This window comes from Micropterus salmoides, unplaced genomic scaffold (genome assembly GCF_014851395.1).
Source record: "Micropterus salmoides isolate LMB-PRFRI ecotype aquatic unplaced genomic scaffold, ASM1485139v1 Ms_hic_scaffold_7, whole genome shotgun sequence".
Lineage (NCBI taxonomy): Eukaryota > Metazoa > Chordata > Actinopteri > Centrarchiformes > Centrarchidae > Micropterus > Micropterus salmoides.
The window spans coordinates 36,414,870-36,432,882 of NW_024044459.1; the positions used below are offsets into that span (position 1 = coordinate 36,414,870).

Sequence of the window (18,013 nt, forward strand, 5' to 3'; positions counted from 1 at the left end):
AAATGGACTCTCAGACAGTCACTTTCTGATTGGGTCTCTCTTTTGCTTCTGTTGGTTTTTTTGTTTACGATTTGGTCCAAAGGTTTAATGATCCAAAAAGATGTCACTGTTACTGTCACTAAAAGGTCTTCTATAGATTACATCTGATAAATAAATAAGTAAACAAATGCTGTGTGATTCTTTCAACCACAGATGATCTGCTGCCTCTGAAACGCAGGAGCAGCATGAGCGTCCTGCCTCCTCACAGTGAGTCAAACCGAACTGTGTTATCCTGTTTAAGAATATCTGAGTTTGCAGTATTTTATAGATGCAATCTGTAAGAAGTAACTAACCTGAAGTTAAACTGAAATTAAACTGTAAATGAATAAATGCAAGTCTGAGTTGATCTTTTTCCACCTTTTCTAAATCTTTGTTATCCTTTCAGTGTCTGAGCTGAGGGTTGTTCTGCTGGGGAACAGCTGGTCTGAGAGGAGTTCAGTGGGGAACTTCATACTGGGAGAGACTAAGTTCAACACTGATGAAGAACCAGACGACTGTCTGACAGTCAGAGGACAGTTAAAAGAGAAAGAAATAGTTCTCATCAACACCCCAGATCTGCTGCATCCCAACATCTCTCAACACAAACTGACAGAACATGTGACAAACTTTGTGAGACTCTCTGATCCTGGACCTCATGTGTTCCTGCTGGTTCTACAGCCTGAAGACTTCACTGAGAAACACAAACTGAGGCTCTGCAGAGTCCTGAAACTCTTCAGTGATCGATCATTTGATCATTCACTGGTTCTGATATCAACACCCAGAGAGGAGAGTCCAGGTTTGATGGAAAAATACATGGAACAGCCTCCGTTAAAAGACCTGATCAGAAAATGTAGACACAGATACCTGAAGCAGAAGAACCTCGAACTTCCAGAGCTGTTAACACGCTTGGATCAAATCGTAAAAGAGAACAATGGAGAGCATGTCAGCTGTGATGTGTTTGAGGACACAACAGCTTCTTTACCAGGTGATCATCAAAGTCCAAAACAAAAGCAAACACAGATTTCTCTCACAGATGCTGTTAAAGCTGCTGGTGCAGAAACAATTCTGACAAGACAATAAAAACTTTGTTTACACAAACCTTCCTTGATCAGAAATTCCTAAATCAGAAAATTAAACTGCAAATTAATGATGTCATCTGTTTACAGGGTTGTATGGTGTTACAAAAATCCCTGAACAACTCTCACTATCAGAGAAAACCCCAAAGACTCACAGTAAGTAAATTCATGCCTAGATACATTTTAGGAGAAATGTGATGCTGCCTTTTCTTAGAAATATCCAAACAATTTAAGGCTAACACTCACATTCCCATCAAACCCCGAGCTCCACATCCACTGCTCTGTTTGGACAAAACAGTATTTCCTGTAAAGGCACCGGTTGCTGCCAATCATTTCAATTCACTGTTTCTGACCCTGTTACATCTTTTCTAATATGTAAGTTTTTATACAGAAACAGCTGTGTAGAAACCAAATTTACACATCAGGTGCAAAAAATGACACATATCAACCAGTAGGTGGCGCTTTAATCAAGATCAATGCATTTTGGCCCATAACTCCCACGTAGTACATTGCACATTCAAAATTGCACATTCATTCTTTTTGCAAAATAGCGAAATATGTGAAACCTACTCGTCCTCCTCCTAGACAGAGAGTCCAATCTGCACGAAACTTTGCAAGAAAAAATTTTGGACTCCCATCACCGAAAGTTATTAAAATAATTGTGAAAATGCAAAAAATGCCTAACTTATAAATGAACAACTTCTTGTATGTTATGGAATAAAAACAGGAAGTGATGTCATATCCCCACATAAGTCTATCCGATTCATTCTCATCTCAGGACGTCCAATCATGTCAAATACTTACACTTTGTCATGTTGTCTGAAAGTGTCAGTAATGATACCCTGAGATGAAAACATGTTGGATTAACAGTGCTTAGTACATTCTCATGCCCCGACTCTTTAGACCCTCATGATCATAACTTGTTAAATATTTTTGATAGTCCACAAAATGCGCAATTTATAAAGGAACAAATAAAATGAAGGGACGTCATAGCTCCACAGAGGTCTGTCTGATTAACACAAAATTTGGGTCTTTGAGCAAGAGTCCGAGTCAAGTCTCAAGTCTCTGAGCAAGAGTCCGAGTCAAGTCTCAAGTCTCTGAGCTAGAGTCCGAGTCAAGTCTCAAGTCTCTCGTGGTTATTACGAATGCTGTATCACCTGCGGCGTTCAATCCAGGTTGCTAATAAAACTGCATAGCTATAAGGAATACTGTTAACCTGTTTTTCATTTACAGAGCACAATCATGTACTGTGTAATTCAATTACTGACGGCTTATTAAATACTGTAAGTGAAAACACTCCCAAGACTCTCAAACCCAGCGTAACGTTAACTAAATAAAACTGTGACGTTGCATAATCAACAATAAACCTGTAACCTGTTTTTAACTTACAGAGCACAACCTTTTAAATGCAATTAATGACAGCTTAAACCACTGTAAGTCAACACATCCTCCTGACTCTCAAATCAATAAACTGTAACCTGTTTTTAACTTGAAGAGCACAACCATGTAATGTGCAATGCAATCGCTGACAGCTTAAACTACTGTAAGTCAACACACCATCAGACTCTCAAACTAGTGTAACGTTATAACTAAATAAACCTGTAACCTCTTTCTAGCTAATGGCAATAATTAAGGTGATGCAGCCAGCGGGACGTAAATTACTTTATCTACCACCACAAGTTTGGCAAGTAAACAAACGCTCATTCATCTTTTCATAACGAACGACAGTCGGAGTAAACCTCTTGTAGGTCGTAGCTGAAGCAAGAAGCAAGCTAACGTTAGATGGCCAATGCTGAGCTGTTTTACTCACCACAGGTTACTAACCTATTTTGTATTCTGTGCGTCTTTGTTTGGGTCTTGTTGTATGAAGTTTTAAAGCCAAAGTTTATGATGAATGACGGAGCAGCTGCCGGTGTTTGTTGTATTCACGTGTGGGCGCGCGTACGTAGACAGGTTATAGGTAACGGGGGGAGGGAATAACGGCAATTGGCAATTGCCGGCAAACGGCATTGTTCACGAGTCCTGCACCTCGAGTCAGAGTCGAGTCTGAAGTCTTTTGAGGATGAGTCTCAAGTCGAGTCTCAAGTCACTGGGTGTGCGACTTAAGTTGCACTCGAGTCCGAGTCTCTAACTCGAGTCCCCATCTCTGTCAGTACGTCCCCATGCCCCAATAAGGCTACGTGCAAAATGTGGTCAAAATCAACTACTAGATGTCACTTTTGTGCAAAATCACAAATTATTTTTCCAAATTTGTCTTATTGAATTAAATGTTTTCAAATCTCTGTGCTGTTCTTCACCTGCGACTTGCATTGCCTGTGGGGAGGCAAGTCTGACTTAAGAAAGTTGTACAAACTGAGTTTTCGCTGAAGGGCATGTCCGTGGCGTGGCGTCACAAATTGAAGATTTACCATTATACTGGAAGTTGTTATAACTTCAGTGCACATGCTTAAATTTGTATCAAAATTGTACAAGTATGATAAGAGTCCCGCCCTAAACACATCAACATGCTAATATTCATAGTCAGAGCGCCACCTGATGGTAACAAGAAGTGACCTTCAATGAAGCAGCCCCCATGGCATGTTTCACCTACATGTATGAAACATTTATTAAACATTTTTATAGTGTTATTGAGGAAAATTATATCACTATAATTATCATTTATTTATTACACAACACAATTTTTTGTGCAAGCATTAGGCTTTCTGGATGATTCTTGTAATGTTATCCCATATTGATCTGCAGCTGTGTATTCAAACCCAAATTAGTCTTAAAGTAAAGAGCAACCTATGAACATTATTCATAGATTAGGAGGTGCATTACTCAGTCTTCACTCTCTGCTGTCACATCTCTACTCCATCTCTCTCACCCAAATGAGGGAGCGGTAACACGGAGCAGAGCTTTAATGTACGGCACTGTATGCAGCTGAAAAGTAGCTAATAGTGATGTAACTTAACTTACACATTAGCTACATAGCTTTTTGTGGCCTGTCTCATCATTGTTTATCACAAGCAAAAATGGAACTTAGGAACAATTGTGACCATAGGCCTTGTCCTCAGTCTCTAACAAACTAACTGCATTAGCTACTTCCCTTAACATGTTAACTAAATTAGGTAACGTTAGCTTGTGCACCTGGCTAGGTGGCAAATAACTGGAAAAGAACCAAAGCAAGCAAATTAAATTAGTGCCCTGAAACATACAGTATACATAGGTACGCTTGCTAGCTCTGCTAACGTCATGCACACGTAACATACCTTTCTTTATGCTTTTGAAACGCCAATAAAAGTTGAACGTGTTCACAGCCGTCTCCGTGGCACTTTCAGATTACTGTGATTCCTACTTAATTTTAACTTTCTCTCTGTTGTATTACAGCATCTGGATTCAGGATTGTGCTGCTGGGAAAATGTGACGACAAACAGACAAAACTTGGTAACTTCATCATCAGGGACCAAGGTTTTAATCACCACAAAACCTCCCCAACCGGGCAAAGTGTGGCCACCTGTGGAGAGTGGAGAGGAAAACCATTAACAGTAGTGAAAACTCCAGACATCTTCAGTCTGACTGTGGAGAAGCTGAGAAGAGAGGTGAAGAGCTGTGAGACTCTTTGTCCTCCTGGACCAAATGTTCTGCTGCTGTTAGTGAAGCCTTCTGATTTCACTGAGGAGAACAGACAAACACTGAAGTTCATCCTGAGTTTGTTTAGTCAAGATGCTTTTAAACACTTAATGGTCATCAGCACACATGATGGAACAAGTAGCTCTGTCAGTCAGCTGCTTAAAAACTGTGGAGGAAGACACTACAGGATGGTAGAAGAAGACCATGGACAGCTGATGGAGAAGATTGAGAACATTGTGCATGAAAACAGAGGAGCCTTCCTCACCTTCACTGAAGAGACCATCAGACCAAAGTCTGAACACATCAAACCAGCTTTAAACCTGGTTCTGTGTGGGAGAAGAGGAGCAGGGAAGACTTCAACAGCCAAGGCCATTTTAGGTCAGACAGAGTTTCATTCAGTCTCCAACTCATCAGAGTGTGTTAAACATCAGGGAGAGGTGTGTGGACGTTGGGTTTCCCTGGTGGAGCTGCCTGCCTTGTATGGACAACCTCAGGAGGCAGTGATGGAGGAATCACTCAGGTGTATCTCCCTCTGTGATCCTGAGGGCGTCCATGCCTTCATCCTGGTCCTACCTGTGGGTCCCCTCACTGATGAAGACAAGGGAGAGTTAGAGACCATCCAGAACACATTCAGCTCTCGAGTCGATGACTTCACCATGATTCTGTTCACTGTGGAGTCAGATCCTGCAGCTCCAGCTGTTGTTAACTATCTAAAGGAAAACAAGGACATCCAGGAGCTCCGTCAGAGCTGTGGAGGAAGATATGTTGTTCTCAACATCAAGGACAAGCAGCAGATCCCAGAGCTGCTGGACATGGTGGACAAGATGAGACAATCTGAAAATAAACCATCCTACTATACAGCTGTAACATTTGCACGTGCACAAATGGAAAAGGTCATACAACAAGAGAAGCTGATGAAGAAGAACAAGATCACTTGTAAGTACTTTAAATTGAAATATTTTTCTGTGTCCTGAACCATGTTGTACATAACACAGTGGTGGATCTAGAAAATTTTACATGGGGGGGCAAAGGGGTGGCAAGAGGTCTTGGCGGGGTGGCAGGGGTAGAACAAAAACACTTTTAAACTACAGTAGTTCTTGTTTAATCATGCCCTTATTGTCATAATGCAAAAACTTGAGGACTCAAAGGCAGACTCGGAACAGTTCGAAGGGGTAACAAAGAAGTTTTATTGAAAGGTGCAACGGAGGACTGGGTGGTTGGCTCCAACAAGGCAGAATGGAGAACACAGAGGAGGGGAGTTAGTCCAGGCAAGATAGAAGCAGAGCGGGGTGTGGCTTTCAGCAGGTTTCCCGGAGGTAGTGTGATCCTGGGCTCAGAGAAAAACAGGTTAATCCAGGGAGAGACAGAAATTACAGGGAATCTTACAGGAGAAGATAGTTGGCCTTGACGCATGTACCACATGTGGTTAACTGACGATCTGGTGAAGAATGTGAGGCGGACTGGGGTTGAAATACTGCAGGAGCTTGATTAGTGGAATGAGAACCAGGTGCGCTGCTGGAGCCAGAGAGTGTAGCCACGCCCAGACAGACACAGACAGGGAGGACAGACAGAAAATACAGGGAAGGGGGGAACAAAAGAACACAAGGTAGTGGAGAGATTCTGTAGCACCACAACAGTACCCCCCCTCAAAGGGAGCCTCCTGGCGACCCACCAGGCCGATCAGGGCGTGCCCGATGAAACTCACGGATGAGTCGGGGGTCCAAGATGAAGGACCGGGGAACCCAGGTCCTCTTCCGGGCCGTACCCCTCCCAATCCACCAAGTACTGCAGCCCCCTCCCCCGCCGTCGAACACCCAGGAGCCGACGGACAGTATACACTGGGTGGTCATCAACAACCTGGGCCGGCGGAGGGGCGGAGGGCGGAGGGCACAAGGGGCTGAAAGACACTGGCTTGATCTGAGAGACATGGAAGCTGGGGTGAATCCTCATGGGTTTAGGCAGTTTCAGTCTGACCGCTGAAGGGCTAATAACTCTCTCAATCTCATAGGGACCAATGAAGCGAGGGGACAGTTTCTTAGACTCTGTTTTAAGGGGAATATTCCTGGAAGAGAGCCAAACTTTCTGACCTGGCTGATAGGTGGGAGCAGGGGTCCGATGTCTGTCCGCTATGCGCTTGTTCCTCTCCGCTGTCCACAGGAGGGCTGCACAACCCTCTCTCCAGACCTTGCGGCAGTGGCGGCGGAGCGATTTCACCTTCCTGTGAGGGGAACAGGGCAGGCTGATACCCGAGGGAGGCTTCAAAAGGGGACATACCTGTAGCCGAGCTAGTAAGGGAGTTGTGAGCATATTCAACCCAGGTGAGATGTGAGCTCCAAGAGGTGGGATTGGTGGCAGCGACACACCTTAATGCGGACTCCATGTCCTGATTGGCTCTCTCCGTTTGTCCTTTGGTTTGGGGGTGAAAACCAGATGATAGACTCACTGTAGCGCCTAAGGTGCGACAAAAAGCTTGCCACACCTGGGAGATGAACTGCAGTCCACGGTCTGAAACAATGTCTAGTGGGATTCCATGCAGCCGGATAACATGTTGCCCCAGTAAGTCGGCAGTTTCACGAGCTGAAGGGAGTTTAGGGAGAGCCACAACATGAACAGCCTTAGAAAAATGGTCGACAATAGTGAGTATGACGGAGTTACCTTGTGAGACTGGTAACCCAGTCACAAAGTCCATAGCAATATGTGACCAGGGCCGGCTTGGAATGGGCAAGCGCTGCAGCAGTCCCTCAGAAGGGCGGTGAGATGATTTTCCCCGGGCGCAAACAGAACATGCTGCCACGTAATCACGGGTGTCTGCCTCCATGGAGGGCCACCAAAAATGTCTTCTCAGTAGGGACAGGGTGCGTTTACCACCTGGGTGGCAGGCAAAGCGGGAAGCGTGAACCCACTGGAGAACCTGTACAGTGTCAGGAACAAATAAGCAATTTGGCAGTTCATTACCTGGGTCTGGTTGGGCCTGCTGTGCTTCCCTGACTGCCGACTCGATCTCCCAGGAGATTGGAGCAACCACACAGGAGGGTGGCAGGATAGTCTCAGGACCTGGCGGAACATCGATAGCAGAGAACTGACGAGAGAGAGCATCTGGTTTAATATTTCTAGACCCAGGGCGGTATGTAATGGAAAACCTGAATCGACCAAAAAACAGTGACCAGCGGGCTTGCCTAGAGGTTAATCTCTTGGCTGACTGGATGTATGCCAGATTTTTGTGATCCGTCCAGACAATAAATGGCTGTTCGGAACCCTCGAGCCAATGTCTCCACTCCTCCAAAGCCAGTTTGACAGCTAGAAGCTCCCTGTTACCCACATCATAGTTCCGTTCAGCCGGCGATAATCTTCGCGAGAAGAAGGCACAGGGATGGAGTTTCTGATCTGGACCGGTCCTCTGGGACAGAACGGCTCCCACCCCAGAATCTGACGCGTCTACTTCCACTATGAACTGCAGAGAGGGATTAGGTTGGACTAAAATAGGAGCAGTGGTGAAAAGTCTTTTGAGTTCACTGAAAGCCTGATCAGCCTCTGGGGTCCAGGAAAAGGTGATTGAGGAAGAGGTTAGACTAGTTAGGGGGGCTACCACCTTGCTGTAGTTCCGGATGAAACGACGGTAGAAATTGGCAAAGCCTAAAAAACGTTGCAGGTCCGCCCTCATCTGCCCTCCTTCAAGGATGTAGCCCAGAAAACTGACAGAGGGAACATGGAACTCACATTTCTCTGCCTTTACAAAAAGTCTGTTCTCCAGCAGCCGCTGAAGAACCTGACGGACATGAGAAATGTGATCTGAATGGGTCTTGGAAAATATCAGAATGTCATCTAGGTAGACAAAGACGAACTGGTTGGCCTGAAAAACAGCGGGAGCGTTTGTGAGGCCAAAGGGCATGACTAAATACTCATAATGGCCCAGTGGGGTGTTGAACGCTGTCTTCCATTCGTCTCCTTCTCTTATACGGACAAGGTGGTAAGCGTTTCTTAAATCCAGTTTTGAGAAAATGGTCGCTCCGTGAAGGGGTTCGAAGGCAGAGTTAATCAGTGGCAACGGGTATTTATTCTTAACAGTGATATTGTTAAGGCCGCGATAGTCAAAGCAGGGACGGAGAGAGCCATCCTTCTTGCCTACAAAAAAGAATCCTGCGTCAACAGGGGATGAAGAAGACCGAATGATGCCTGCAGCTAGTGAGTCATGGATATACCTTTCCATGGCCTCTCGTTCAGGGCGAGAAAGATTGTACAGCCTGCTAGTGGGTAATGGTGCCCCGGGAAGAAGGTCTATGGCACAATCATATGGCTGGTGTGGTGGTAATGAGAGGGCTAAGTCTTTGCTGAACACCATACCCAGGTCGTGATATTCTAGACGGATGGAGGACAGATCGGGGTTTTCAGGGCTAGAAGGTGCCACAGCAGCCACCACAGGCTGCAGTGCCGATTGCAGGCAGGTTGAATGGCAAAATGAACTCCAACTCACAATCCTCCCTTCATCCCAGTCAATATGGGGGTTATGGCGCTTCAACCAGGTGGAACCAAGAACCAGTGGTGAGTGGGGGGCTGAAATGAGGTGAAATTGGATCTCCTCTCTATGGTTACCAGATACTACTAGGGCTACCGGTTTGGTGCGCTGGGTAACTTGGGCCAGCAATCTGCCATCAATAGCGTTAGCTGTAAGAGGGGCTTCTAGTGTCTCAACGGGGATTCCAGACCTCATGGCTAATTCTTTATCCAAAAAACAGTCATCTGCACCAGAGTCTACAAGCGCAAGTAAGGGGAGTTCTACTTTATTGACACAAAGAGTGGCTTGGAGCTGCATTCTAGAATGTGACGGGGTAGAAGAAGAAGTTTCACTCACAAATACCCCCACCTCTATTGATGAGCTCCGTCTTTTGGCCGCACGGGGCAGGAAACACGGAGATGGCCGTGCTTTCCACAGTATAAGCACTCCCCAGCTCTTAATCTGCAGAAACATTCTGTCGGGGAGAGATGGGCTCGCCCCATTTGCATGGGTTCCACACCAGAGGGCGGCAATGTCCAAGGTCTTTGCTTCAGGGCTGCCCTCGGCTTTCATGGGATGTGATGAGGAAAGGTGAGTGTAACTGGGAGGACGTGAGCGGCCTGACCTCTCCCTGCGTCGCTCGCGAAGGCGGTTGTCAATCCTAATAGCCAACGAAACAAGGGTGTTAAAGTCAGAGGGTACATCTCTTGTTGTCAGTTCATCCTTTAAGTGTTCATTAAGTGCATTCATAAATACCCCGAGTAATGCCTCATTGTTCCATCCTGAGACAGCCGCCAGTGAGCGAAACGTCTGCAACACTCCTATTGTCCTGGCGTAACTGTAACAATCGTCTCGCAGCATTTCCTTGATAGTCTAGATGGTCAAAGACTTGTTTCATTAAGGCTTCGAATTCATCAAAGGTGTAAGAGGAGACGGATCGACTAGAATTAATCGCCTCAGCCCAAGCCAGGGCTCGCCCCCTTAATAATCATAAAGTACCTTGGACTGGTCTGAAGGAAAAGTCCGTGGCCGTTAAAACTGTAGCGCATTGCAGGAGAAAGCCTCGGCACTTATCCAGTTCTCCGGAAAAGGGTTCTGGGTCGGGGACATACGATTCTTGGAGTGGAGGAGGTGCTGGGTGGTCCTGGTGATGAGAGGCAGCCACCGGAGCAGGTGGGGAAAATTGTGCAGTTAGTGAGGAAAGGAATGAGGAATTGAGTGCTTTTGCTTGTGTATTTAGCATTTCTGGGACCCTGTGACAGCAGTTTTTTTTTTACTAAGGCATCATGTTTACTCACAAGATCTAAAATCTCAAGGAAATTTCCCGTTTTTTGAGTTTTCTGATTCATTATGGCCACGTTGGGAAATGTTCTGAGTGGCTGTCAACAGCAAGGTTTCAGACAAAGTTTTAATGTATTTTTGATTTTTGATTACTTGTTTCTGATTTTCATCTCCCATCATTCCCAAGACAGTTGTATTTTTCTTGGCCATTCTTTTGAACTCTCTCCATGCAATCATCGCATTCACATGTGTGTCTAATCTGGCATGTACACTAAACCCACTGTCTTTGGAAGTGGCCAGTTAGAATAGCCATTTTCTGATGTGAATACACTGTTTTTTTAAATGTGCAAAATGTCTGCATGCAAAGCAGTATGCTGCATCTTTAGACATGAAATATTTAAGCCATGGCCGAGAACTGTACCACTCCCTGTGGAAGCTTCTTTTTGCTGCTCCATGTTGTGTCTTTGGGAATGTCTTTAAATCAGGCTGCATCACCTTTGCATTTTGATATATCTTAAAAAAGAAAGAGGAGAGTGCCAAATATAATTATCTAATGCAACTGAACAGTACATGGACATAGCCAATGCATATAAGTGGCATTACATATTATCCTACTGTATGGCAATTTATGTGAAAGAAGAATAAAAACATACCATGTGGTCCAGGGGGAATTGCAGGTCTACCCTCTTCCTCTCTGTCATCTTCCTCCTCCTGATCACTCCCTGCCTCCTCTTCATCCCTCACTGATTCTTCTTTTCCCTCCTGTGTACTTCTTTGAATTTTTTTAGCAAAAAAGCTGGCAATATCCCCACTTTTAGCCTTCCTTTTCATGGTTAGGCTCCAGCTACTTTCTTCAACTACTCTTGCCTGCAAAAGTCAATATGTGAAAACCTCTGGTTATCCTTGTATTACATTACACTGGCCATGTAGCTAATAAGTAGCCTATATAACAAATATAAAATCAGAAAGATTTATCACATGCACACACCAGTTATGTTTAGACTACTTAATCCTATTGTATTTGTTATTTCCCCAGTTGTAACCTGGTTTCATTGCTGTGATATCTGAGAGGAATTGGATATATAGGACTGCTTAGCGAATCAAATGATCGATGTCTTATCTGGCACTGTGTTGTATGTTGTAAGGTAATGTCGGCGTAACGGCGACCATCAGTAAACGTTATGGATACAAACAATATTTTATATTTTTTATTAAGCTGTTCTTGTTCTTGTCTTTACTAAAAACAAAATTAGGCTAATCAAACGGAAGAGTGCTCTTACAAATTATGAGGGAGCGATCTGACCGCTGATTTTGGCTAACGTAATAGACTCACTGTTTTTGCTGATGCTGAATCGTCTTTAGCATACAATACATTCATTACAAATGTAACTTTAAGTCAGCCAGACTAAGCGAACGCCGCTCTGCACATTTGAATCGGGGACGTAGCTAAGTATTTGAGGGGCGGGGGGAGGGGCTAATAATACATTTAAAATTAAAAATTAAATTGTTCACTTTTGGTAAATGTATTGTTTAGTTCACTGGTTTGAGAAGATAGACATAGTGGCGGGTTGTTTTTACAAGTACAGTTTTTGGATCATCAAAGTTAGGGGGGCAGCTGGGGGGGGCAAGGCTCTAGAGTGGGGGGGCACTTGCCCCCCCTTGCCCCCCTGTAGATCCGCCCGTGACATCACAGTCTTGAACCTTCACTGTAGCTGCTGAGAATATTTAAAGTAACTCCAGGTCTTCTTATTTCACAGGTGATGATGAGGAGCAGAGCCCAGAGAGTCTCAGGATTGTGCTGATAGGGAAGACTGGAAGTGGAAAGAGCTCTACAGGAAACGCCATTCTAGGAAGAAAGGAGTTTAAAGCTGAAGCAGGTCAAATAACAATCACCAAACTTTGTCTAAAAGCACAGAGTAAAGTGGACGGTCGTCCGGTCGTTGTGGTCGACACTCCTGGTCTGTTTGACAATAGTTTGACCCATGAAGAGGTTCATGAGGAGATGGTGAAATGCATCAGTCTTCTGGCTCCAGGACCACATGTCTTCCTGTTGGTGTTACAGATCGGCAGATTTACAGAAGAGGAGAAGGAGACATTAAAACACATCAAGGAAGGCTTTGGGAAGAATGCTGAAAAGTTCACCATCATTCTTTTAACTGGAGGAGATAAACTAAAGCATGAGAAAGTTTCCATTGAAGAATACATTGAACATAAATGTGATGCTTCCTTTAAGAAGCTGATCTCTGACTGTGGAGGAAGATACCATGTGTTTGATAACTATGATGAAGAAAACCGCACACAAGTCAGTGAGCTGATAACCAAGATTGACACCATGGTGAAGGAAAATGGAGGCAGCTGCTACACCAATGAGACGCTGCAAGAGGCCGAGGCAGCTATAAAGAAAGAAATGGAGAGAATCCTGAAGGAGAAGGAAGAAGAGATGAAGAGAGAGAGGGAGGAACTTCAAAGAAAACACGAGAAAGAAATGAAAGAGATGGAAAGAAGAATGAAAGAACAGAGAGCAGAAACTGAAAAGGAGAGAAAACTGAGAGAAAAACAACTTAAAGAAAAGGAGGAAAAGATAAAGAAGGAACGTGAGGAGAGAAAGAAAGAACAGGAAATGAGAGAAGAAGAAGACATGAAAAAAAAACAACAGGAAGAAATAAAACACATTGAATGGTGGAAAAAACGATGTCAAGAAGAAGAACAGAGACGACAGGAGGAACAAAGAAGACTTAGAAAGCTTCAAGAAGAATACGAACAGGAAAGAGAAAATGATGAAAAGAAAAGAAAGGAAGAGGACAGAATCAGAAGAGAACAAGAGGAAAAAGAGAACGAAGAACAGAGAGCAGAAACTGAAAAGAGAAAAAACTGAGAGAAAAAGAACTTAAAGAAAAGGAGGAGAAGATAAAGAAGGAACGTGAGGAGAGAAAGAAAGAACAGGAAATGAGAGAAGAAGAAGACAAGAAGAGAAAACAACAGGAAGAAATTCAACAACAGGAGTGGAAACGAAAGGTTGAAGCTTTGGAGCAAAATATAAGATCAGAGTCAGAATCAAAGGAAACCATTGACAGAAAGCTGAAGGAGAGCAGAGAAGAGATGAGAAAAGAACGAGAGAACTGGGAGAAAACACAAAATTAATGGTGGGAAAAACGAAAACAAGAAGACGAACAGAAACGACAGGAGGAACAAAGAAGACTTAGAAAGCTTCAAGAAGAATACGAACAGGAAAGAGAAAATGATGAAAAGAAAAGAAAGGAAGAGGACAGAATCAGAAGAGAACAAGAGGAAAAAGAGAAACAAGATAATGTGGAGAAACATAAAGAAATGGAGAATCTGAAGAAGACACATGAAGAAGAGGCCAGACAGAAAGCTGAAGAGTTGAACGAATTCAAAGAGAAACACAACAAGGAGTTTGCAGCTCAGAAGCGACAGTATAGAAAATAATCTATGACTTAGTGAAATGTGTGACCAAAAATGGAGAAAATCTGATAAAAATGAATGACTTACTGAAAAAACATGAAGAAGAAATGAAGAATCTGAAAACTGAGGAGGAAAAGAAAAATCAACACGTGAAACACGTGACAAAGAACTAAGTGACCTGATACAGGAACTTTTGAAACAAGCCGACAGATCAAGCTGTTCCATTTCATGAGGATTTGTTTCATGTAAACGTCTCATCAACAGAACAGCTTCAGATGTTTTTTTTTTATTTTTTCCTGTTTTCCTTTGTTTCAATAACTGAAACTTTAAAGAAACAGAGATTTCATTGTGATATTTAGCAGTGGACTACACTGTGATGCAGACCATGGCCATAGAAATACTTCTCATTGGCTGTCAGGTTTCAGCAGTCTATAATATTAAACTGCAGGTAACCATAGCAACAGTACTGATACAGTTATCTGACTGGTGAAACTAAAACCTTGTGCAGAATATAGGCTACAGCTCGTTTTGTTGATACACTTGTACTGTGCATTGTCCCAGATGAAACATGTTATAACTTGATTACAGATAATTTCTTCCCACAGATCCTCTGGAGTTCAGCCTCTGCATACTGCTCGACAGAATATCTATGCATATCTATCGTAAATGACATGTAAATAAAAACAAAACATAGTAATGTAGTTTTCTCTTCATTTGGCTTACGTGTTGTGAAAACGACGCTTGTAATGCCGGGAAAACCCAGTTTTTTATAAATTGCAACCTCATTTTAGCAGATTCCGCGATACTCTGCGTTCAACAGCTGATTCCATTTTTATTATCAAATTCTGGATTCCATTGTTTACTGTATCACAGAAATCATAGGGCTCTAGCTAACTAAGTAGTTTGTTGCCTAAATCTAACCAAACTGCATTGTTTCACAACATTAACCACTAGTTTTATTTTGAAAGTTTAACCGTTGTTGCATATTTATTTTTGCTAACTTGCGGAGCCCTACACATACAAAAATGACCAAAGGCTACCCAGGGCATTAAAAAGCAACATCCTGACAAAGCATCAATCTGTGACGATCTGGGATCTGATGATACAATCAAAACACAAAGTATTTGTTCTGATAAAATATTTTCATGTTTTGAATATGAGAAAGAACATGATGTTTGTGCTGGAAGTGAAATAAAATGTTTAGATGTCATTCACCCTGTTTTCTCTGCAAATCACAAATATCACAGCAAATATGAAACATTAAACAACATGAAGATCATTTAAACTGCTGATCAGATCAATCAGAATGATGCAGAATGACATTATAGACGCTTTGCTTTATAACTGATGACATCAACTTAAGACAGAATTCAGATCAATCTTTAATCTTTGCTTTCTTTGTTTGTGCTTCTAAAAGATGAATAAAGTGTTTCCCTGTAGTTCAGTGTGGACTGTTGTTAATCTAATAAACTAGATGATAAAGTGATGAAACAGAACAGAGCTCATTAGGCAAAAGCTACAGAGTATAGAAACAGCGTGAGAAGGAGTTTGAGACTTAAAGGAAGGTGTACTCCCCTAACTGCACCCACTGTTGTATTACGCAGGGCCGCCTCTTCTCCTGTGAGTGGGTGTTGGACGATCTCGGCCTGGAGAATCACAAACCGCCAGAACGGACTGATCGTTCGCAAATGGACCAAGTACATCAGTGGGATTTTCACATGTGGAGTCAGCTTAAGTGTCTTATGACTACTTTTATCTGTGCGTTTAAATTGTTCTCAAATACATTAGGATTTATGATTAACTGTGTTCAGTGTGCTAATTGGTTGGCTGCTCCCCAACAGAACATTCAGGTTGGAATTGAACACAAACCGGTCACAATAGGACAAAGATAATAGGACAATAGCTGTTTGATATTGAAACACTTTAGTTCTTTAAGTGGGACAGATGTGCAGTTTAACCCAGATAGTAAATAAAATGAGCTAACAGTTACAACAAAGCCTTTTTTAACACTTTTATCTGAAGAATAATTTCTATAAATGTTCAGTCACCAAAGACCCAAAGACTTCTTTGTACACTGATGGTGTTCAGCTGTAATAAAAATATAAAGTCAGCTCAGGAAAAGTCTTTACATTTGAAATTAAGTGGTTAAACTCACAAGGCAAGGCAAGTTTATTTGTATAGCACATTTTAACAACAAGGTAATTCAAAGTTCTTCATATAAAACATAAAAGCAACAGGGAAATATAAAAAAGTTTAAAAGCAACATAAAATATAATAAAAGTTACAGTGTTACAATCAGGGTTAAAAGAGTTAAATGGAAATATTTAATTAAAAGCAATAATAAAAAGCTAAAAACAAAGAAAAAGAAAACAGCACAGTAAAAGTTACAGTGCAGTGTAAGTTATCAATAAAAAGAAAAATCTTAAATATTTAATTAAAAGCAATGGTAAAAAGAAAAGTCTTCAGTCTTAATTTAAAAGAACTGACAGTTTCAGCAGACCTGCAGTTATCTATGAGTTTGTTCCAGATATACGGAGCATAATAACTGAACACTGCTTCTCCTTGTTTAGTTTTGACTCTGGGGACAGAAAGCAGACCTGATCCCAGACCACCTGAGAGGTCTGGATGGTTCATAACGAAGCAGAAGATCGGAAATGTATTTTGGCCCTAAACCATTTAGTGCTTTATAAACTAACAGCAGGATTTTGAAATCAATTATTTGACATACAGGAAGCCAATGTAAAGACCTCAGAACTGGAGTGATGTGATCCACCTTTTTGGTCTTATTGAGGACTCGAGCAGCTTGCTTTCTGAATCAGCTGCAGCTGTCTGATGGATTTCTTAGGGAGCCCTGTAAGGACACCGTTACAGTAGTCAAGTCGACTGAAGATAAATGCATGGATAAGTTTTTCCAGGTCCTGCTGAGACATAAGTCCTTTAATTCTTGATATATTCTTCAGGTGATAGTAGGCTGACTTTGTAATTGTCTTAATGTGGCTCCTCAAATTCAGGTCTGAGTCCATGACTACACCAAGATTTCTGGCTTGATTTGTGGTTCTTAACATTACAGATTAAAGTCGAGCACTGACTTTCAATCGTTCCTCCCTGGCTCCAAAAACAATAACTTCAGTTTCATCCTTGTTTAATTGAAGAAAATTCCGGCACATCCAGTTGTTGACCTGCTCAATACAGTTACTCAGCGCCTGTATGGGAACATAGTCCCCTGGTGAAATGGTTATGTAAATCTGTGTGTCATCTGCATAATTATGGTAACATATTTTGTTGTTTTTCATAATCTGAGCCAGTGGAAGCATGTAAATGTTAAACAAAAGGAGGTCCCAGAATGGAGCCTGGGGGAACTCCACATGTCATTTTTGTTAGCTCATTTGTGTGATTACCTGAAGACACAAAGTAGTCCCTGTCCTTTAAGTAGGATTCCAACCATTTTAGTACTGTGCCAGAAAGTCCAACCCAGTTTTCAAGTCTGCCTAGTAATATGTTGTGGTCGACTGAGACTGAAATTCTGCCACTGTCAGTGTTTAAATGGATGTCATCGAAGACCTTAAAAAGAGCCGTCTCAGTGCTGTGGTGTGGTCGAAAACCTGACTGGAAGACATCAAAACAGTTATTTAGTGCCAAGAAAGCACTGGGGGATGGAGGGTTGGTTAGCCTGTCGACAGTAGCAAACAGGGCACGTGCGTTATTAGTGTTTTTGGTGATGATGTCAGAGAAGAAGGACCGCCTTGCATTTCTCAGTTCTAAATTATAAATGCGAAGTCTCTCTTTATAGATGTCATAATGAACCTGGAGATTTGTTTTCCGCCACCTGCGTTCAGCTTTTTGACACTCTCTTTTTTGAGTTCTAACCAGCGTGGCATTTCTCCATGGAGATCAATCCATGGAGATCAATGAAAAAACTTTGAAGCATATACTCTCACAGTCTATCTGAATAGTCAAGCGGTTTTAGGTCAAGATCAAATCTTGCTCAGGGCATGGTAAACAAATGGTGCAAACCTGAACAGATATGTTTGATGAGCAAATTTCTGATGCAATACATATAAAAAAAATCATCTCTAATGACCAATCAGAGCTTCAACTGTTGAAGTATTTC

At 42.5% G+C, this 18,013-nt stretch overlaps 2 protein-coding genes across 3 annotated transcripts in view; both read left to right on the plus strand.

The window, feature by feature from the left end:
• Positions 1–18,013, plus strand: part of LOC119891530 (scavenger receptor cysteine-rich type 1 protein M160-like) — a 667,824-nt gene that overhangs the window by 219,569 nt on the left and 430,242 nt on the right. The gene's annotated exons all lie outside the window — the stretch shown is intronic.
• LOC119891523 (GTPase IMAP family member 8-like) overlaps positions 1–18,013 on the plus strand; it is a 61,100-nt gene that overhangs the window by 473 nt on the left and 42,614 nt on the right. Inside the window, exons 2-5 of one of the 2 annotated variants that reach the window (XM_038703232.1) lie at positions 193–246; positions 425–1,003; positions 1,185–1,250; positions 4,464–5,642. In XM_038703232.1, coding sequence (XP_038559160.1) covers positions 193–246; positions 425–1,003; positions 1,185–1,250; positions 4,464–5,642 — 1,878 coding nt within the window. The remainder of the gene's footprint in view (positions 1–192; positions 247–424; positions 1,004–1,184; positions 1,251–4,463; positions 5,643–18,013) is intronic. The other variant, XM_038703233.1, reaches the window with a different exon arrangement.